Source organism: Crinia signifera, chromosome 1 (assembly GCF_055691185.1).
Source record: "Crinia signifera chromosome 1, ASM5569118v1, whole genome shotgun sequence".
In the NCBI taxonomy this organism is placed as follows: domain Eukaryota; kingdom Metazoa; phylum Chordata; class Amphibia; order Anura; family Myobatrachidae; genus Crinia; species Crinia signifera.
In genome coordinates, this window is record NC_139217.1 from 324,911,850 (window position 1) to 324,933,599 (window position 21,750).

Below are 21,750 nucleotides of genomic sequence, written 5' to 3' on the forward strand. Positions count from 1 at the left end.
GGCCGCTATACAGTAGTGTACTTTATAAAATCAACTCCGCTCCAAAGTGGATAGGACCCCTGCGCTTGGTATGGTCGACCGAAAGATTGTCGACAGTCATAAGGTCGACATACTGCAAGGTCGACAGGTGTCTAGGTCGACATGGGATAAGATCGACAGGTCATCAGGTCGACACAAGCATTAGGTCGACATGGTCTAGGTCTGCAGTCAAAAAGTTCACCATTGAGTTTTTCATTATTGTTGACTGAATGTCGACACAGTCAACATGGACAATAGAAAAGTGCATTGCGTCCCCTCAGCCTCGGCCAAAGGCACGCCAAGAAAATACACAAGTTGGAAAGGAAGAAAAAATACACAAACTCAATAAAGAAATGACAGGACTTACTTTCAGACGGAGCGGCTGAGGCTGTAACGGCCCGCAAGGTCAGGGTGTCCTCCTCGCCTTCAAGCGGAGGCACTGTGTGAAGATGAGAAAAATGAGAAAGTGTGCTGTTTAAATAAAGTTACTGTACTCATTACTGGGTTTACAAAAAGGCGTGGACTGGATTTTATAAAGTGCTGCGGCCGCTATACAGTAGTGTACTTTATAAAATCAACTCCGCTCCAAAGTGGATAGGACCCCTGCGCTTGGTATGGTCGACCGAAAGATTGTCGACAGTCATAAGGTCGACATACTGCAAGGTCGACAGGTGTCTAGGTCGACATGGGATAAGATCGACAGGTCATCAGGTCGACACAAGCATTAGGTCGACATGGTCTAGGTCTGCAGTCAAAAAGTTCACCATTGAGTTTTTCATTATTGTTGACTGAATGTCGACACAGTCAACATGGACAATAGAAAAGTGCATTGCGTCCCCTCAGCCTCGGCCAAAGGCACGCCAAGAAAATACACAAGTTGGAAAGGAAGAAAAAATACACAAACTCAATAAAGAAATGACAGGACTTACTTTCAGACGGAGCGGCTGAGGCTGTAACGGCCCGCAAGGTCAGGGTGTCCTCCTCGCCTTCAAGCGGTGGCACTGTGTGAAGATGAGAAAAATGAGAAAGTGTGCTGTTTAAATAAAGTTACTGTACTCATTACTGGGTTTACAAAAAGGCGTGGACTGGATTTTATAAAGTGCTGCGGCCGCTATACAGTAGTGTACTTTATAAAATCAACTCCGCTCCAAAGTGGATAGGACCGCTGCGCTTGGTATGGTTGACCGAAAGATTGTCGACAGTCATAAGGTCGACATACTGCAAGGTCGACAGGTGTCTAGGTCGACATGGGATAAGATCGACAGGTCATCAGGTCGACACAAGCATTAGGTCGACATGGTCTAGGTCGACAGTCAAAAGGTCAACATGGGGTTTTTCCACTGTTTTTTTTTCCCCGAATGTCGACATACAGTACTGTAGTTTTAAGTGTCCATGCACTCGGCACACTATTTTATTCTCCCACAATGCCCCAGTGCAGTGATGGCTAACCTTAACACTCCAGCTGTTGTTGAACTACACATCCCAGCATGCCCTGCATCAGTTTTAGCATGGCCAAATAGTAAAACTGTAGCAGGGCATGCTGGGATGTGTAGTTCAATAACAGCTGGAGTGTCAAGGTTAGCCATCACTGCCCTAGTGGATATTAGGGCATGAAATACCGCCTGTCGGCTCTTTAAACAGTGAAAAATCCTATGCCGACCTAATGACTTGTTGACCTTGTCCCATGTGGACCTTGCAGTATGTCGACCTAGTGGTGAGGCCCTAATGACTGTCGACCATCTTTAGGTCGACCAACTGAATGCTGCTGCAGGGGCAGAGGACTGGGGGGGGCACATGGGTGATGCTGCACTTTTATACCGCTACAGTATGTGCGCTTCATCACTGAATACTGTATAACTTTTTGACAAAATATTTTGCTAAATAAACCAACCAACATTTTTCAATGCTAACATTTCATGTCTTTTAATTTTTATTTAAATCATCGAGGGAAGGTTGGCTTCAGTTTCTCACAAATACAGTATCCTATAAACGACAATACATTAGTGGGGGTTGGTGGTGGAGAGCTTTAACACATAGAAATGCTAATGAGTTAGTGTACTTGGAGTGGGGAGGCTAATAGTGTGATTTTTCCTTTCACAGATACAAGATTCAAATGTAAATGTCCTTTTTAGACAATGCAGTCTTTAGACAATGCAGGTTTATAGCGACCCTTAATCAAATTACTGTATCTGTCTGCACTTAACACTACAGAAAGGAGGTTGAACTGGCATCTCTAGTACAATGCAGCTTTGAAAAGGGGAATCCAGTCATCACATTTGAAGAAAACTTTCAGATTTTCACAAATACAGTACAGTACAGTACAGGTTGAGTATCCCCTATCCGAAATGCTCAGGACCGCGAGCATTTTGGATAGGGGAATTTTCCGGTTTTTGGAATATTTTTTTTGCAGCCATACTTACCTGTCCCCTGATGGTCCCCGGGCGTCCCTCGGCGTCCGCGCAGTCCGCGGGCGTCCACAGCAGGCCTCCGACATCTTCTCCTGGTCTCCAGCGGTCCCAGGAATGCATTGCGCGAGTGTGCGCGCGCAATGCATTCCTGGGACCGCTGGAGACCCTGGAGAAGATGCCGGAAGCCTGCTGTGGACGCCCGGGGACTTGGTAAGTATGAAAAGAGGGTTAGGGGTTAAAAAATAGAAACAAAATTCAAATGATTCCAAAAACCACGGTAAGAAATGGCAGGACTTACTCTCAAACTGGGCAGCGGCTGCGCCTGTTGAGCCGGATGGGGCGGCTGTAGCGGCCTGCAAACTTTCAAGCGGAGGCACTGTGGGAAAATTAGAAAAATTAGAAAATGTGCTGTTTTCATAAAGTTACTCTACTCTTATTACTGTAAATGGGGAAGGGGTGGGTTTACAAAAAGGCGTGGACTGGATTTTATAAAGTGCTGCGGATGCCATACTGTACGTTATAAAATCCACTCCCCACCAAAGTGGATAGGACACATACCGCTTGCCACGCTTCCACTTGATGACAAAAGTGCCCTTTCCCTCCTCCTCCTCTGACGTCCTGTGTAAAAATAACATTTACAGTATACTGTAGTGTCCTTTCAAACATTAGTACAGTAAAGTACAAGTACTGTATTTTATTATCCCACCACGCTCTAGTGCACGGGTGTCAAACACAAGGCCCATGGGCCAAATCTGGCCCGCAAGACCTCGACATGTGGCCCACGCAGCCTTCACCTACAGTATTACAGCATTCCCGCCAGCCAATGTTTGTACCGTCATGTGATCAGGGACATCATCCATCAGACTTTGGCCTGGGTAATTTGTACCCCCTACCCCTTTCTCTCGGCACCCCTGATAATACCACACAGTAATGCCCCTTACACATGACACATGTTATTAATGTCCTTACTGTATAACCATAATGCCCCTTACACATTATAATAGATATGTATACACTGTATACAGTATATACTGTATATACAGTATATATATATATATATATTTATTATCTATAAATATAATATACAGTATATATTATATATATATAGATATATAGATATATATATTTAACTATATACTGTACAGTATATACATAAATATATCTATAATATAAATACACTTGTGGGCAATCTCACATTGATGGCAGTGGTCTCATTTTATAAAAGTTTTAACAACTGCTTTTTTTTTTAACATACTGTATGAGGAGGCAGCGGCTGGGGACCCTGGAAGCTGCTGCGGGGGTGCGGGGGCATCCAGGCAGACATGTCAGGTGGGCGTGTGGCCGGAAGGACCTGCGGGCGGAGGGGTGCCCAGCAGCCTGATGAAATTGTGGCCATTCGGAGGGGTACTGTAGCCGGAATTTAGGTGCATGTTGGGGGAGGGAGCAGGGGGAGGCGGCGGGGCGGCATGCGGGCTGAAAGTGGCTAATCTTTCAGCCCGTGCTGCGTACACACATAATCCGATAGACCGGCGGGTACTTGTGTAGTTTCACGGCGCCACTAAATCGCATGCGATATCACATGCGATTTAATACCTGTTCATATCCCCACTATCCGCTGTGGCGTGGAGTTGATTTTATATAGTGTGGCGAGCGCAGCGAGACACCGAGCCCGAAACTTGGCGAGCGCCGCAAGGGGACACGGAATGCGATATCAGTAATGTACCATAATCCGTGTCCGCTCGCCACGCTTCGGGTTCAGTGGCTCGCTGCGCTCGCCACACTGTATAATTTCGACTCCACGCCGTAGTGGATAGTCGGGAAATAAAGAGGTATTAAATTGCGTTTGATATCGCATGCAAAATCGCATTTCTCCGAATATACTCCGCCCAGCGATCAATTCTGAATCAGGACCCAAAAACTGAAATGCACAGAATAATATGGCCCCTTCTCCCACCCTTGGAAATCAAACCCAGCCCATTATGTACAGTAAATAGCCTTTTACATGAAAGATTTTCAGCAAAGTCTTTCACCTCCTGAACATCTCTTGCTCTTTTGGGAAAATAGATCAGTGTGTACGCACTACTTTGGTGACAGATATATCTATCAAAGATTTTGGCAAAGTCTTTTGAAATGAAAATCTTCAAGTGTGTATGGGCCTTAACAGGAGTAGTGTACAGTACTTACTGGCGACGGAACGGCGCAGGGCCTCCAGCTTCGCAGGCTGCCTTGTGACTAGGTCACTCCATTTTCTTTGGAGTGACCTAATCCTGCGCAGCCGGCAGTACTTGCGCATTATTATCCTGCGCGCATCCTTATAAGCATTGCGCTTCTCCCGGTTACTGCTCAGAGGCTTGTCCCGGCAGCTAACCAAAATGATCAGCTCTGCGTAGCTGTAACGCTGTCTCTGTCTCTGAGCAGAATCCATTTTGGAAGTGAACACTCCCCAGCGCATGACACAAAACGCAGGACACATGGTAGTCAGTAGGCTAAAGTAATCAATCCAGTACTGTACAGTACTATACAGTGAATGAGTTTCTTAACTTTAATAAAATTGTGTCTTCATACCGTACAGTACAGTATATGGGAGGCCTCATACTGTATTAATTTAATTTAATAAACTGTGCGTTGCAGCTGCTACAGTATTATTCCTGCGATTAATACTGTACAGTATATACAGTTTATGCGGCGCAAGTTTCTTCTGCGAATTTTTCCATATTTAGTGGAGGGTTTCCGTAATCTGTGAAGGCTGTACGGCGTTTAGGTTTATGCGGCGCAAGTTTGTTATGCGAATTTTTCCATGTTAAGTGGAATTTGTACTGCGAATTTTTCCGTTTTTAGTGGAGGGCTTCCGTTTTTTGTTTGACATGTGACCTGTGTCGACATGTGACATGCGTGGAAGGCGGCCACCATTACAGTATACTGTAGACAACATGGCGCACAGAAACAGAAACTTCTGTGATGCGGAGCTCCTGATTTTGCTGCGGCATGTGGACAAATCCTTGGCCAGTAATGCAGAGAAGAACAGCGCATACAGGAGCGCAAAGGAGGAGATTTTGGAAGTCCTGCACAGGGATAGGAGTATCCTCTCGCTGCAGAAGAGGTGGAGTGACCTGCTTCGGAGGCAGCCAGATAAACTGGCCAAATTGAGGGCCAAGCTGAGCAGAGGTACTGTACAGTACATGACATTAACAAAATTAAAGTACATTAGTACTGTAGTACAGTATTTACTGTTATTATAGCGGGTATGGATAATTGGATAGACACAAACGCAAGGGGACGCGGACACCTGTGAAGCCCGCGTGGGTAAGCGTTTATCTGTACAGGTACATATCCGTGTCCCCTCGCGGTGCTTGCTGGGCTCGGTGGCTCGCTGCGCTCGCCACACTTTCTGTTCTAAACTCCACGGCAACGTGGATAGTGGGGTTATGAAAAGGTCGTTGGACACGTAACGCCGCCCCTCGTGGGCTCGCTGCGCTCGCCACGCTTCGGGTCGGCGTTGGTAGTGGGGGTGGTTTACTATGAAAAAAGGTAATCGGGACATCGGTCAGAATGAACTTAGGTCTACAGTCATTAGGTCGACTGTCAGGAAGGTCGACATGGGCCAAGGTGGACATGTGATTAGATTGACACAAGCATTACAGTATGTCAACATTCAAAAGGTCGACATGGTATATTCCAGTGTATTCCAATGCAGGGCCGCACGCTCCACCAGGTCCCGCCACCCAAGACCACACGGACACTTGTCCGTGTGAAATCATGTATGGGGGCGGGCAGCTGACATCCGGCGATGTCAGATGCCCGCCCCCTACACACGCGCCCCCTTTTACACGCCCCTCACGCCCCTCTACGCCCCCTGTGCGGCGTGTAAAGAATACGTGCGGCGAAATCGCCTGCACATGCGCAGAGTGACCATCGGCGGGATGACCGCATGCGGAGAAATCTGCACCGATCAGAATAAGGCCCATTGTCTGGCGGGAATGCTGTAATAGTAGGTGTGTTGACCAAATGAAATGTCGACCTTGACCAAAGTCGACCAAAACCCATGTCGACCTTGCTTTCTGTCGACCTAGTGGTGTTGACCCAATGCACTAATGTTTGAAAGGACACTACAGTATACTGTAAATGTTATTTTTACACAGGACTTCAGAGGAGGAGGAGGAGGGAAATGCAGGCCGATACAGCCCCCACCGCCTCAACAAGCGGCGCCGCTCCATCTGAGAGTAAGTCCTGTCATTTCTTTATTGAGTTTGTGTATTTTTTCTTCAGGGGGGTGGGGGTGGAGCATTGCGCCAAGGCCTCTGATGCACAAAAGGAGGCAATTGCCACTGGCAGTACTAGTGTACATCCGGTACTGCACTGGCAAATGCCTCCTTTTGAAACAACCACTATCCAGGGCAGCCGTAAGCAGGGAATGCGCAGCGGTACTGTACAGTATGTGTCCTATCCACTTTGGAGCAGAGTGGATTTTCTAAAGTACAGTATGGCGGGCGCAGCACTTTATAAAATCCAGTCCACGCCTTTTTGTAAACCCAGTAATGAGTACAGTAACTTTATTTAAACAGCACACTTTCTCATTTTTCTCATCTTCACACAGTGCCTCCGCTTGAAGGCGAGGAGGACACCCTGCCCTTGCGGGCCGTTACAGCCTCAGCCGCTCCGTCTGAAAGTAAGTCCTGTCATTTCTTTATTGAGTTTGTGTATTTTTTCTTCCTTTCCAACTTGTGTATTTTCTTGGCGTGCCTTTGGCCGAGGCTGAGGGGACGCAATGCACTTTTCTAGTGTCCATGTTGACTGTGTCGACATTCAGTCAACAATAATGAAAAACTCAATGGTGAACTTTTTGACTGTCGACCTAGACCATGTCGACCTAATGCTTGTGTCGACCTGATGACCTGTCGATCTTATCCCATGTCGACCTAGACACCTGTCGACCTTGCAGTATGTCGACCTTATGACTGTCGACAATCTTTCGGTCGACCATACCAAGCGCAGCGGTCCTATCCACTTTGGAGCGGAGTTGATTTTATAAAGTACACTACTGTATAGCGGCCGCAGCACTTTATAAAATCCAGTCCACGCCTTTTTGTAAACCCAGTAATGAGTACAGTAACTTTATTTAAACAGCACACTTTCTCATTTTTCTCATCTTCACACAGTGCCTCCGCTTGAAGGCGAGGAGGACACCCTGCCCTTGCGGGCCGTTACAGCCTCAGCCGCTCCGTCTGAAAGTAAGTCCTGTCATTTCTTTATTGAGTTTGTGTATTTTTTCTTCCTTTCCAACTTGTGTATTTTCTTGGCGTGCCTTTGGCCGAGGCTGAGGGGACGCAATGCACTTTTCTAGTGTCCATGTTGACTGTGTCGACATTCAGTCAACAATAATGAAAAACTCAATGGTGAACTTTTTGACTGTCGACCTAGACCATGTCGACCTAATGCTTGTGTCGACCTGATGACCTGTCGATCTTATCCCATGTCGACCTAGACACCTGTCGACCTTGCAGTATGTCGACCTTATGACTGTCGACAATCTTTCGGTCGACCATACCAAGCGCAGCGGTCCTATCCACTTTGGAGCGGAGTTGATTTTATAAAGTACACTACTGTATAGCGGCCGCAGCACTTTATAAAATCCAGTCCACGCCTTTTTGTAAACCCAGTAATGAGTACAGTAACTTTATTTAAACAGCACACTTTCTCATTTTTCTCATCTTCACACAGTGCCTCCGCTTGAAGGCGAGGAGGACACCCTGACCTTGCGGGCCGTTACAGCCTCAGCCGCTCCGTCTGAAAGTAAGTCCTGTCATTTCTTTATTGAGTTTGTGTATTTTTTCTTCCTTTCCAACTTGTGTATTTTCTTGGCGTGCCTTTGGCCGAGGCTGAGGGGACGCAATGCACTTTTCTAGTGTCCATGTTGACTGTGTCGACATTCAGTCAACAATAATGAAAAACTCAATGGTGAACTTTTTGACTGTCGACCTAGACCATGTCGACCTAATGCTTGTGTCGACCTGATGACCTGTCGATCTTATCCCATGTCGACCTAGACACCTGTCGACCTTGCAGTATGTCGACCTTATGACTGTCGACAATCTTTCGGTCGACCATACTGTACAATCCATCCTTGTTCTCATTTTTGACATTTTCCCACAGTGACTCCGATTGCAGACCAGGGCACCCTTCCAGCCCCCACCGCCTCAGCCGCTCCATCTGAGAGTAAGTCCTGTCATTTCTTTATTGAGTTTGTGTTTTTTTTTTCTTTCTCTCCTACTGTACAGTAATTGTGTCTTCTCTTGGCGTGCCATTGGCCCACGCTGGTAGCGTGGGCCAATGGCAGCCTAGCGCAGCCCTGCGTAGTCAGCGTTGTGTCCATGTCAGGGGGGTGGGGGTGGAGCGTTGCGCCAATGCCTCTGATGCACAAAAGGAGGCAATTGCCACTGGCAGTACTAGTTTACATCCGGTACTGCACTGGCAAATGCCTCCTTTTGAAACAACCACTATCCAGGGCAGCCGTAAGCAGGGAATGCGCAGCGGTATGTGTCCTATCCACTGTGGAGCAGAGTGGATTTTCTAAAGTACAGTATGGCGGGCGCAGCACTTTATAAAATCCAGTCCACGCCTTTTTGTAAAGCCACCCCAGCCCCATTTACAGTAATAAGAGTACGGTAAGTTACTTGTTCTCATTTTTGACATTTTCCCACAGTGACTCCGATTGAAGACCAGGGCACCCTGCCCTGCGGGCATGCTACAGGCCCCCCCTCAAGCATCGCCACGATGCTAAGCAGTAAGTCCTGTCATTTCTTTATTGTGTTTTGTGTTTGTGTGTTTGAACTTGTGTAGTTTTTTGCCGTGCCGTTGGGCGACGCTGTCAGCATCGGCCAACGGCAGCCTAGCACAGTCAGCGTAGTGTCCCCACGGGAGCCCTGCACAATTACCGTAATGTCCCCGTCAGGTACAGTACTGTAGCTCTGCGTCTCGTGCACAAAGGGGGTGGGAGTGGAGGCGTGCGGTACGTCTGATGCACGACGTTTTGACCTAGACATTATTTATCTACAGTATACAGTACTGCAATACTGTATACTCTACCATAACCTCAGTGATTACAGTAGTGTGTGTGAACTAATGTTTCAAAGGACACTACAGTACAGTATACTGTAATGTACTGTAATTATTTTTACACAGGACTTCAGAGGAGGATGGAAAGGGTACCCCCAAGAAGGTCCCCTCAAACTTTGGCAGCCAGTAAGTGTCCTCCCGACCTGTTCATACAGTACCCCCAGTATCCACGTTGACGTGGAGTCTATTTTATCAAGTGTGGTGGGCACAGCACTTTATTGAAAACAGTCCACGGCTTTTTTTTTTTAACACCCCCTCCTCCCCATTTAGAGTAAGAATAATAACTTTACAGTATTTTAACAGCACATTTTATCATTTCCCCACAGTGCCAAGCCTAGAGGAAGACCAGGGCACCCTGCCCTTGCGGGCCGTTACAGCCCCCAGCGCCTCAGCCGCTCCGTCTGACAGTAAGTCCTGTCATTTGTTTATTGAGTTTGTGTATTTTTTCTTCCTTTCCAACTTGTGTCTTTTGTTGGTGTGCCGTTGGCCGAGGCTGAGGGGACGCAATGCACTTTTCTAGTGTCCATGTTGACTGTGTCGACATTCAGTCAACAATAATGAAAAACTCGATGGTGAACTTTTTGAATGTTGACCATACCCATGTCGACCTAATAATTTAGTTTTCCTAATGACCATGTCTCCCTAACCCATGTTGACCTTCAGTCATGTCGACCTTCATGCTTGTCAACCTTCAGTGGTCGACCTAATGCTTGTAGACCTACAGTAATGTCTGTCTTTCCTATGACCCATCTTTGTTTGCTACTACAGTACAGTATACAGGTTGAGTATCCGGTATCCGGACATCCCTTATCCGAATGATTCCAAAAACCGTGGTTTTTGGAATCATTCGAATTTTTTTTTATTTTTTATTTTTCAACCCCTAACCCTCTTTTCATACTTACCAAGTCCCCGGGCGTCCACAGCAGGCCTCCGGCATCTTCTCCAGCGGTCCCAGGAATGCATTGCGCGAGTGTGTGCGCGCGCCGGTGACGTCACCAGCTCCCGCACCCATAGACCTCACGGACACTTGTCCGTGTAAAAGCATGTATGGGGCCGGGCAGCTGACATCCGGCGATGTCAGATGCCCGCCCCCAACACATGCGTCACAGCCTCATTACCATGCGTACGCCCCGCGTTTGCATGGGAACGCCCATGAAACGCGGGGCGTATGCATAGGGAAATGAGGCTAAGTAGTCCCTCACGCCCCTATCCACCCCCTTTGCGGCGTTAAAAAAAATTGTGCGGCGATTTCGCCTGCACATGCGCAGATCGAAAACATCGGCGGAACGGCCGCATGCGGCCGTTACCGCTTAGATCAGATTAAGGGCCTGTACAGTATACTGTATTTGTGAAAATCTGAAAGTTTTCTTCAAATGTGATGACTGGATTCCCCTTTTCAAAGCTGCATACTGTACTAGAGATGACAGTTCACCCTCCTTTCTGTAGTGTTAAGTGCAGACCGATAATTTGATTAAGGGTCACTATAAACCTGGACTGCATTGTCTAAAAAGGACATTTACATTTGAATCTTGTATCTGTGAAAGGAAAAATCACACTATTAGCCTCCCCACTCCAAGTACACTAACTCATTAGCATTTCTATGTGTTAAAGCTCTCCACCACCAACCCCCACTAATGTATTGTCGTTTATAGGATACTGTATTTGTGAGAAACTGAAGCCAACCTTCCCTCGATGATTTAAATAAAAATTAAAAGACATGAAATGTTAGCATTGAAAAATGTTGGTTGGTTTATTTAGCAAAATATTTTGTCAAAAAGTTATACAGTATTCAGTGATGAAGCGCACATACTGTAGCGGTATAAAAGTGCAGCATCACCCATGTGCTCCCCCCAGTCCTCTGCCCCTGCAGCAGCATTCAGTTGGTCGACCTAAAGATGGTCGACAGTCATTAGGGCCTCACCACTAGGTCGACATACTGCAAGGTCAACAAGTCATTAGGTCGGCATAGGATTTTTCACTGTTTAAAGAGCCGACAGGCGGTATTTCATGCCCTAATATCCACTAGGGCAGTGATGGCTAACCTTGACACTCCAGCTGTTAATGAACTACACATCCCAGCATGCCCTGCTACAGTTTTACTATTTGGCCATGCTAAAACTGATTTTTGTAAACCCAGTAATGAGTACAGTAACTTTATTTAAACAGCACACTTTCTCATTTTTCTCATCTTCACATAGTGCCTCCGCTTGAAGACCAGGGCACCCTGCCCTTGCGGGCCGTTACAGCCCCCAGCGCCTCAGCCGCTCCGTCTGACAGTAAGTCCTGTCATTTGTTTATTGAGTTTGTGTATTTTTTCTTCCTTTCCAACTTGTGTCTTTTGTTGGCGTGCCGTTGGCCGAGGCTGAGGGGACGCAATGCACTTTTCTAGTGTCCATGTTGACTGTGTCGACATTCAGTCAACAATAATGAAAAACTCGATGGTGAACTTTTTGAATGTTGACCATACCCATGTCGACCTAATAATTTAGTTTTCCTAATGACCATGTCTCCCTAACCCATGTTGACCTTCAGTCATGTCGACCTTCATGCATGTCAACCTTCAGTGGTCGACCTAATGCTTGTAGATGATGGCTAACCTTGACACTCCAGCTGTTAATGAACTACACATCCCAGCATGCCCTGCTACAGTTTTACTATTTGGCCATGCTAAAACTGATGCAGGGCATGCTGGGATGTGTACTGTAGTTCAACAACAGCTGGAGTGTTAAGGTTAGCCATCACTGCACTGGGGCATTGTGTGAGAATAAAATAGTGTGCCGAGTGCATGGACACTTAAAACTACAGTACAGTATGTCGACATTCGGATAAAAATGTCGACCTTTTGACTGTCGACCTAGACCATGTCGACCTAATGCTTGTGTCTGGCGTGCCGTTGGCCGTTTGCTAATTGCGGTGACATGTCTTCCAACAGCCCAGCAACCCCCTCAACAAGTGGGAGCTCCCAGACAGCTCTGGAGAGGCCGTATCAGCCCTCCACCTAGTAAGTACAGTACATGTTTTTGTTTACAGTATTTGTTAGTTTTTCTCTCTATGGGGCTGCATCAGATGTTACAGTATTGTACAGTGGTGCAAGTAGAATTTTTTTCTTGGTGGTACTGATAGCTTCCACCAAAAATGGGCGTGGCCATGTGTCATGAGGGGGCATGGTCACACAAAGCTAGGGGAGTGACTTATACCCACTTTAAACCAAAATCCTTGGTTAGACCTGATCTTTGTACACAGGAGTTTCCAGGGTTGAACCCAGCTTTATACCCCATTTACACAGCACTATGTCCCAGGTCGGACCCAGGTCTGCGCCATTTATACTGAACCTGGGTCAGCCCTGCTTTTCCCTTTGGATGACATTAAAAAATGTCCATTTTAGGACTGATAAACTTCCAGTCAACCTTCCGTCATTGATTAAAAAAATAAAATAAAAAAGACATGAAAAGTTAGCATTGAAAAATGTCGGTTTGTTTATTTTGTTAAATACAGTATTTGTTCAAAAAGTTTTATTCAGTGCTCAAGGACACATAGCGGTATAAAAGTACAGCATCAACCATGTGAGCTCCCCTGTGGAACCTGGGGTGGGACCATTTACACCACCCACGACCCAGGTCCAACCAGTGTTTAACTTCGGTCAGGACCTGGGTAGGAAACCAGTGTTACTGGACCAGGGTGGCCCCTTTTACACCAACACTGACCTGTGTCCAACCTGGGTTTCTCACTTGGTGTAAAAGGGGTATTAATGACAATAGTAGCATGGCATTGGGAGACAGGGAATGAGAAACAGGGAATGACTGGGGGTGGGTTGGCTCTTGCTTGGGGAGAGCCGGGCAGCTTGTACTGTACTTACAATTGTGGAGCCTGCTCTTCATGCTGTCGGCACCGTGTGACAGGCTAAATCAGCAGTAGCCAGTAGCTGCATACAGCACCAATCATAACACTGGGTGGGCGGGCTGCGGATGCATTACAGTATATTTAGACTTACAATAAAAATAGAATTGACAGTGGGTCAGGGAATACAGTAAGTGGTACTGCGTACCTGCAACATACAGTATTTCTCCGTACCACGCCGTACCCCCTTACTTGCAACACTGGTACTGTATCTCTACCAGTACAGTACAGTACAGTATATTATGGAGGCAAGTGCTGCTAATATACCCCACCTCCCTTCCATGCCCTCTTACACATGCGCAGAAATACTGTACAAGTGTGTCTGCTTGTGCTCACCTCTGAATTAGGCACTCTGTCTCTCTTCACCCCTCTCTACTGTACAGCATACAGTATCCTCTACGCTCAAGACTTTATTGTTACCTATTGTATTTATTGTTACCTAGTATACTGTACTGTATCAGCAAGCTCAAATTTTGGTGCAATTTTTTTTACAGACCTGCAATACCCAGAGGTGCCAAAGGAGGACAGTATGGACACCTGCAGTATGGACACCTGGAGCTGTTCATCCCCGGAGCCACAGGAAAATTGGAGCTACTGTTCCTGCCGCTCGGAGGAAGAAAGCGAGGTGGCAGCAGCGCTTCCTCCTGCATCCAGCAGAACTCCCCCAGGGTGTAAGTACTGTACTCATGGCCAGCAACAGCAATCCTGGGGCCCCATAAATTGATCTCTCTGGGGCCCCTTCCCCATCAAGCATAGTAGTGGTGTGGAGCAGGGGGGGAGTAATAGTGTGGAGAAGGGAGGGAGGGAGGGAGTAATAATGCAGAGCAGGAGGGAGGGTGGGAGTAGTAGTGTGGAGCAGGGAGGGAAGGTGGGAGTAATGGTGTGGAGCATTGAGGGAGTTGTGGAGTCCACCTGTAAAGCCATACTGTATACTGTACAGTACTGTACTGTACCTGTGCACTACAAAATTCCCTCAATATTGCCATTCTGTATACTGTACAGAATGACCCATACTGTATGAAGAATGCCCCCCTTTAGTGCCTACAGTAATTACAGTATGCATTCAACCCCCCCCCCCCATCACCTAATGCACAATGCCCCCTGACTTGTGTAATGCCTTCATTCATCAACACTCACTGCTGCAACTGCTTCTGCTGCATTGAATACTGGCCTACAGTATGGATAGCTGTCCTGAGATTCTGTCTCCAGGAGCAGCTGAAATGGGAGCTGCTCCATCTGTACATTACTGTACACAGAAAGTTGTGCTCCACTATGACAATTCTTATGACTTTATTGGTGTTCATACAGTACTGTACAGTACACTAGTGTACAGTACTGTACTGTATGTGCTGCAGTATGAGACACTATTGTTCAGTACTGTACAGTAAAGTATTTGTACTGTAGTGTACAGTAATGTACCGTATGTACTGTACAATATGCTGTACTGTATTACTATTGTTACAGAAAATGATCAAACATTTCTTTTTCCACAGTGCATTCCCCTTGGCTACCTTGGCAGTATGAACAAACTCCTCCCCAACCATGTAAGTAGTAATAGTAGCAGTACGTTTATTTATTAGGCGCCACCAGTGGCGCCGGAAGGGGGGGGGCGAGGGGGCAGCTTGCCCCCCCCAAAATTACTGAGGCGCTAAAGCAGCTGTGCGGGCGGCTGATTAATCAGTAATATACAGTAGGCGGGCGGGCGGTGGGCTGATTAAGCTTGATCCAGCCTCCCGCCCGTCCGCCTATATTACTGATTAATCGCAGCCGCCCGCCCGCACAGCTGCTTTAGCGCCTCAGCAAGAATCCGATTCCTATTCGCAGCCGTCCGCCCACATGGATGACTTCTGCGGGGAGATGTTGAGAACCAGCGCCCGCCAATCACAGTGGCTGTGGATGTGATGCGTCCACAGTGATTGGCGGGCGTGATGCGGGCCGTAGGGAGGGAGACTGGTCGCGTGGATCAGTGCATGGGCGGGAGCCGCGGGAGCATCCTACAACAGCCGCAGCAGCAGCCATCACGCTGTGCTGCCACAACTAAAACTTAAAGGTAAATGCTGCTCCTCTCACCCTCCCTTCCCCAGTGACTCCTGGATCCAGGGGTTGTCATTTACCCCTGGATTCACAACCAAACAGGTTTATGTAATTACTGTATGTCTGATTATCATAATCAGACATACTGTAATCACATAAATCTGTTTGGAGGTGACAGTGCCACTTTTTCCACTTTTTACGAGTAAATGACAACCCCTGGATTAATGTCAGTCCTGGTGTCTCTGGCCACATGTACTGTATACTGTATGCCGCTGCCCGGTGTATAATGCCCACGTGTATATGCCGCTGCCAGTGTGTATAGTGCCCGGGGGTAACATATAGCAATTTAGGGTGCGCCAAAATGAGATTATATCTTGCCCCCCCCCCCAACCTAAAAACGTTCCAGCGCCCCTGGGCGCCACAAAGTGTCCACAGCGCCGTACATACAGTACTGTAGCAAACAAAAAAACAAATTACAAGGTAACGTACTGTACAGGGTGTGTTGAAAATTACAGCATACTGTAAATAGGGGTACAGTATACTGTAGCTGGTAGAACTAAAATCAGCATCAGTTCAGAAGTACTGTAGGTGTTGAAATGAAGTACAGTACAGTACAGTAGATGAAGGGAACAACAGGAGAGGAGCACAGGTGAGGTAAAGAGGTAGGGTGAGTACGTGAGGAAGGAGGGCCCTACTCATAAGAGTTAACAGACTACAGTAAAAGGAGGACGAACGAAAAACAATAGGATACTGTACTGTAAGTACTGTAGGAACAGATGGGAACGGAGGCATGATAGGAGGATCAAAAGAGGTTAGGAGGAGGGATAGGCTAGTCGAAAAAAGTGGGTTTTGAGGGAGCGCTTGAAGGAGGTAAGGGAATCAGAAAGCCTGATACAGTAGGTGGCGGGAGGTTGTTCCAGGAGGCAGAGGTAGAGTGGCGGGAGAGGAAGATGAGCCTAGCAGCAGCGTTAATAATGGATTGGAGTGGTGCAAGGCGTGTTCGAGGTAACCCAGAGAGAAGGATGTTGCAGTAGTCAAGGCGGGAGATGACAAGAGAGTGAATGAGAATTTTGGTGATCTCGGTTTCACCAATGCTGATGGAGATAGTGGGAAAAAGGGTACTGTAGTATGTTCGGGGGATGGAAGATTAGAAGTTTAGTTTTAAACTAGTAGTAAACTGACAGTGCTTTTTTTTTTTTTACAGCAACTCCTGCACCATCTGAGGATGAAGACCAACAAGGTACAGTACAGTTTTATACTTCTTAATACTGTAACTTACAGTACAGTACAGGTATTTTTAAACCTTTTTTTTTAATTGCAAGATCCCCAGCATACAGTACTGTAGCACAGAGCCAACAGTAGGGACAGCGCTGTCCCTGCTGTTGAGATAGGGCTACGCAGCCTGCTGCTGGCGCAAAACCAGCAGCGGGCTGAATGGTCAGCAGTGCTGACCGTTCATACATTTGGCCTGCTATCATTTAGATAGCAGCGCCGATATGGACAGAGGCGCATAGTGCCCCTGTCATTTACTGCATGCTGGCTCCTTAATACATTGGGGAGATGTGGTATCAGTGCACATAACGTGCGCTGATACCCCTTCTCCCTCATATCGATCTTTAATACATCTGCCCCTCTGTACCCAGTGTGCTAGGTGCCAGTCTGCATTGTCCCAGGGACGCTTTAAGGGGCGGGGGGGTGTGTGTGTGCCGGTGGGGAAGCAGTGCGGCCACGGCGGTGATCATCAGTGTGCTGTGTGCAGGGGGCAGGCAGCAGCGGCAATTACAACTTTAAAATAATGTGTCCATTGACTGTCCGTCTTCTGATTGGCTGAGATAGAGCACTCTCAGCCAATAAGCTGCCGCCAGAGGGAGGCCGCTGATTGGCTAAGAGTGCTCTATCTCAGCCAATCAAAAGCTGGACAGTCATTCGACACATTATTTTAAAGTTGTAATAGCCGCCGCTGCGGCGGTGCACACTGATGATCATTTGAGATCCGCCGCAGCCCGCCCCCACTGCTCCTCACAGGAACCGCTGCTGCCCCATGCCTGCTCCTCACCGGCACCGCTGCTGCCCGCCCCACTGCTCCTCACCGCCCTGCAGCTCCCCGGTTTTGTAATTGCACATCAAGGGCCAAATTGTTTGTGAGCCTCCCGGGGAGCTGCCGGGAAGCTCGCAGGAGAATTGGGTCCGAATTGTCCTTAGGACAAGTCGGTCTAATGTACAGTATGGGGGCCTTTAGCCAGTGTGCTTGGTGCCAGCCTGCAATGTCCCATAGACGCTTTAGCCAGTGTGCTAGGTGCTAACCTGCATTGTCTCAGTGGCACATCCAAATTTACATCAGATAAATCACATGTGATTTATCTGACGCAAATTGGATGTAAAGAATGGCACATCTAGTGTCAAATTGTACAGTACTGTACAGTATGTAGGCCTCCTGGGAAGCAGCCGGGGAAATTCAAGGGAAATCAGATGCAATTTTACAGGTACAGTAAGATACAGTAAATCTCATAGTGCATGGGGGCCTTTAGCCTCTGCTTGGCAACATCATGACGTCAGGCCATCTGCCAGTCATGATTCCTCTTGGCCTTTTTGTGCCTTGCTGAATGCAGGAGCTTATAAACACTGTAATAATGTTTACTGTAAAGTACTCAACTTGTATTATTGTTCTAAAACTGTTCATTTTTTTTTATTTTCACAGATGCCATACGAAGTGAAATCGGGAGACTCATTGGGGCAGAAAATCAACTCTTTGATTATATTGTAAAAAATATATAAATAATGAATTTTGTTTTAAATGTGCAGTGCTATTTATTTGTGTTACTATCCATCTTAGTAGTAGACTACTTTTTTTGGGGGGGTTGATCACCCCGCCCATGGAAACGGAGCCACCAGGGCAATCCCTGGCCCGCCAGAAGGCCGACCACAGCGCGCAGCATGTCACTTGCCATCTCCCCGGCACTGGCACAGTGGGGGTCATGCAAAGCAGCAGAGATTTGGAGACAGGGAAGTTATAAAACAAGTCCCATTCTACCCACCCCCCCACCCCCCCTTAATGGAATTACAGTACTGCGGTGAATTACAAGGTGAGCAGGAGCCGGACAGCCAACACAATAATCTCCCCTGGTCTCCTTCACACTGCCGGACAGCCTCTGCACTAATCCACGCTGGTCTTCCACGCAGCCACACATCCCAGAGCATGGGCTCTGCCGACCTGCAGCAGCGGCAACGCTGCTCTCTCCCCCCGGCTGCTGAAGCTCACGCTCCACTGGAAGCACCCTCCCCCTTCACCTCTCCCGTGGTCATCTTCTTCCTCCCGGGTTCCATTGGCAGCACAAAGAAGAAGGCTGGCTCTATACCTAGCAGCTACAGTAACTGCGGACCACAACAGACACAGGTACAGTACTCCCACTCGCCTGCTCTCTCTCACACTGTGCATCTACAGTATACCATGCTCTCTCTCACACTGTGCATCTATCCCCTGCTCTCTCTCACACTGTACACCTACAGTATCCCCTGTTCTCTCTCCCACTGTCTCCCTATCCCCTGCTCTCTCTCCCACTGTCTCTCTATGGCCCCCATTTATCATTGATCGCATTTACAATGCGATCTGGGCGGAATATTACAGTACCTCCAGGATCGCATTGTAAAATGCGATCATACAGTATCACCGGGATGTACTGTATCACCTGCTGTGCGCAGGGACAGGGCTCCGAAAGGGGGGCTGATACATCGGGCAGCTTCGCATCCCCCATAGAAACCTATGGGGGATGCGGCCGGCGGTGCTGCAGGGGGGGATCGCAGCAGGGATCGGAGATTCCTGCTGCGGTCCACCTTAATACTGTACATTTCAGTGCTACAGTACTTAATATTTGTGCATCTATCCCCTGCTCTCTCTCCCACTGTCTCTCTATATCCCCTGCTCTCTCTCTCACACTCTCTCCCCAATGAACCCCGCCCCCCCAGCATTACACACACACACACACACACAAAAGCCAAATACTGTAGTACAGTATATGCACCCGCACCCCCTGACACACTTCCCAGGTCACAGCACAGACACACAGGTGTACTCATTACTCACTGACACACTTCTGCAGAGTGCGCACAATGCCTGCTACCCTCTCCAGCCGCGACCTCCAAGCTACAACTCCCCTCACAGCCGCAAAGCCGCCTACTACCTCCGCAGTGCCGCTACCCTGACACCCACCACTGCACTCAACTCTCCGCCGCTGCCTGCTACAGTACTTCAGCACCTGCAAGGACTACCGGTACTTTATTGACAAAACACAGCATTGACCAAAAATATTGTACAGTACATTACAGCACTTCATTTTTCTTAAAACATACAGTACAGTACAATACAGTGCAGGAGAAGTGTTACAGTATTTACAGTATGCATGTACTGTACATTACATTACATTCAATGACGTCAGGCAAGACCCTGTACAGATGGTTTGCAGTTTGTCTGGGGACTTAACGTAGAATACAGTATAATAATAAAAAAGTACAGTAATTCAATCAGTCCTAACACAGTATTTTAAGTAAAGTACAGTACAGTATTTTACAGTAGGTGACAAGAAAGCTTTTTCCAAGGCAGTGGGTCTCTCTTTTGTCCCAAACACGCTTGATTTTGCTCATGGTAGAGTGGTATGGGGAGAGAAGAAAAAAAGAATAGCGTTAGTACTGAATGGTCACAAGGATTTCAGGGGGGGGGGGGGGGGGAGGGTAGACACATGTTGGCAGGGGAAGAGGAGGGGATAGAGGGAGAGAGATACAGTAATGTACAGTAAGATCATTGGTGACATTTACAGTATTAGAGATCGATGGTGGGTTTTTGGCGATTTTTATCGCCAAAACGGCCGTTTTTTCATTGTTTTCCCAAATCCATTTTTGTAATGGGTGGCGATTTGCGGCATACTGTAAATCGCACTTTTCTAAAAGTGCGATTATTTTTAACTCCGGAATTCGCATTCGTGTGCTTTATTTTAACATTCTTTTTACAGGTGGGCTACTAGTCCCAGCGGGCCCATTAATGCCACGCATGCTGGGACTTGTGGTTCCCCAAGTCCCAGCCTGCTGGGGAGGTCTGCTGGCACTTGCAGTTCTCCTGTATTAAGCAATGCTAGGAATGACAATTTAACCCTATCAGGCCGGCGTCCAATGGCCAGGGACGCCGGTGACAGCCCCAGGCTTCAGCCCTGGACGGGTGAAGGCTGGGGGGGGGACCCCTTTATTGGGGGGGTCCCCACTCCTCCAGGTACCACTTTTCATGCCGGAATACACACCTCATTAAATATTCTAGTTCTGGAAAAAAAAGCGATTTAAAAAAACGGCGATAAAGGGCGTTTTGAGCAAAAATCGCATTTTCGGAAAAACGGTAAACACAATAAATCTCGCCCCATAAACTTACTTTTTTCCATTTCATTGCCTGTCCTTTGCTCTCTGTCCCAAACACGCTTGATTTTGCTCATACTGTAGTATACAGTAGTGGCATGTGGTGGATAAGGGGAGAAGAAAAAAGAATAGCGTTAGTACTGAATGGTCACAAGGGTTTCGGGGGGGGGGGGGGGGGAGACACATGTTGGCAGGGGAAGGGGATGGGAGAGAGGGAGAGAGATACAGTAATGTACAGTAAGATCATAAACGTACTTTTTTTCCATTTCATTGCCAGTCCTTTGTTCACTGTCCCAAACTCGCTTGATTTTGCTCATGGTAGAGTGGCATGTGGTGGATACAGTAAGGGGAGAAGAAAAAAGAATAGCGTTAGTACTGAATGGTCACAAGGGTTTCGGGGGGGGGGGGGGGGAGACACATGTTGGCAGGGGATGGGAGAGAGGGAGAGAGATACAGTAATGTACAGTAAGATCATAAACGTACTTTTTTTCCATTTCATTGCCAGTCCTTTGTTCACTGTCCCAAACTCGCTTGATTTTGCTCATGGTAGAGTGGCATGTGGTGGATACAGTAAGGGGAGAAGAAAAAAGAATAGCGTTAGTACTGAATGGTCACAAGGGTTTCGGGGGGGGGGGGGGGGGGACATGTTGGCAGGGGAAGGGGATGGGAGAGAGGGAGAGAGATAATGTACAGTAAGATCATAAACTTACTTTTTTTCCATTTCATTGCCAGTCCTTTGTTCTCTGGCCCAAACACGCTTGATTTTGCTCATGGTAGAGTAGAAAAAATAATAGCGAGGGAGAGATACAGTACACATGACAATCTGTAAGAGTGTTGTACAGTAAGATCATAAACTTACTGTACTTTTTTCAGGCCAGTGGTTCTT

General features: G+C 47.4%; 1 protein-coding gene and 1 long non-coding RNA gene across 2 annotated transcripts; one reads left to right on the top strand and one right to left on the bottom strand.

Moving 5' to 3' along the window:
- Nucleotides 1–426: 426 nt before the first annotated feature.
- Nucleotides 427–3,381, bottom strand: LOC146029483 (uncharacterized). The gene is made up of 3 exons (XR_014455354.1): nucleotides 2,985–3,381; nucleotides 2,725–2,802; nucleotides 427–457 (listed from the first exon to the last, which is right to left on the bottom strand). It is a non-coding gene; the product is annotated as an uncharacterized LOC146029483 (long non-coding RNA).
- A 4,770-nt stretch (nucleotides 3,382–8,151) lies between these two features.
- LOC146080701 (uncharacterized) lies at nucleotides 8,152–18,500 on the top strand. Its single transcript, XM_083188255.1, has 11 exons — nucleotides 8,152–8,216; nucleotides 8,577–8,639; nucleotides 9,127–9,207; nucleotides 9,606–9,665; nucleotides 9,866–9,946; nucleotides 11,738–11,815; nucleotides 12,472–12,540; nucleotides 13,931–14,107; nucleotides 14,930–14,980; nucleotides 16,675–16,710; nucleotides 18,169–18,500. Coding segments are annotated over exons 1-11 (774 nt in total). The 5' UTR covers nucleotides 8,152–8,215; the 3' UTR covers nucleotides 18,246–18,500.
- The last annotated feature ends 3,250 nt before the right edge of the window (nucleotides 18,501–21,750 follow it).

Bases quoted from the DNA above. Each gene is read 5' to 3' on its own strand.
- LOC146080701 (XM_083188255.1), top strand. The intron at 9,208-9,605 runs GTAAGTCCTGTC...ATTTTTACACAG, and splicing joins CATCGCCACGATGCTAAGCA to GACTTCAGAGGAGGATGGAA. The intron at 12,541-13,930 runs GTAAGTACAGTA...TTTTTTTTACAG, and splicing joins CCGTATCAGCCCTCCACCTA to ACCTGCAATACCCAGAGGTG.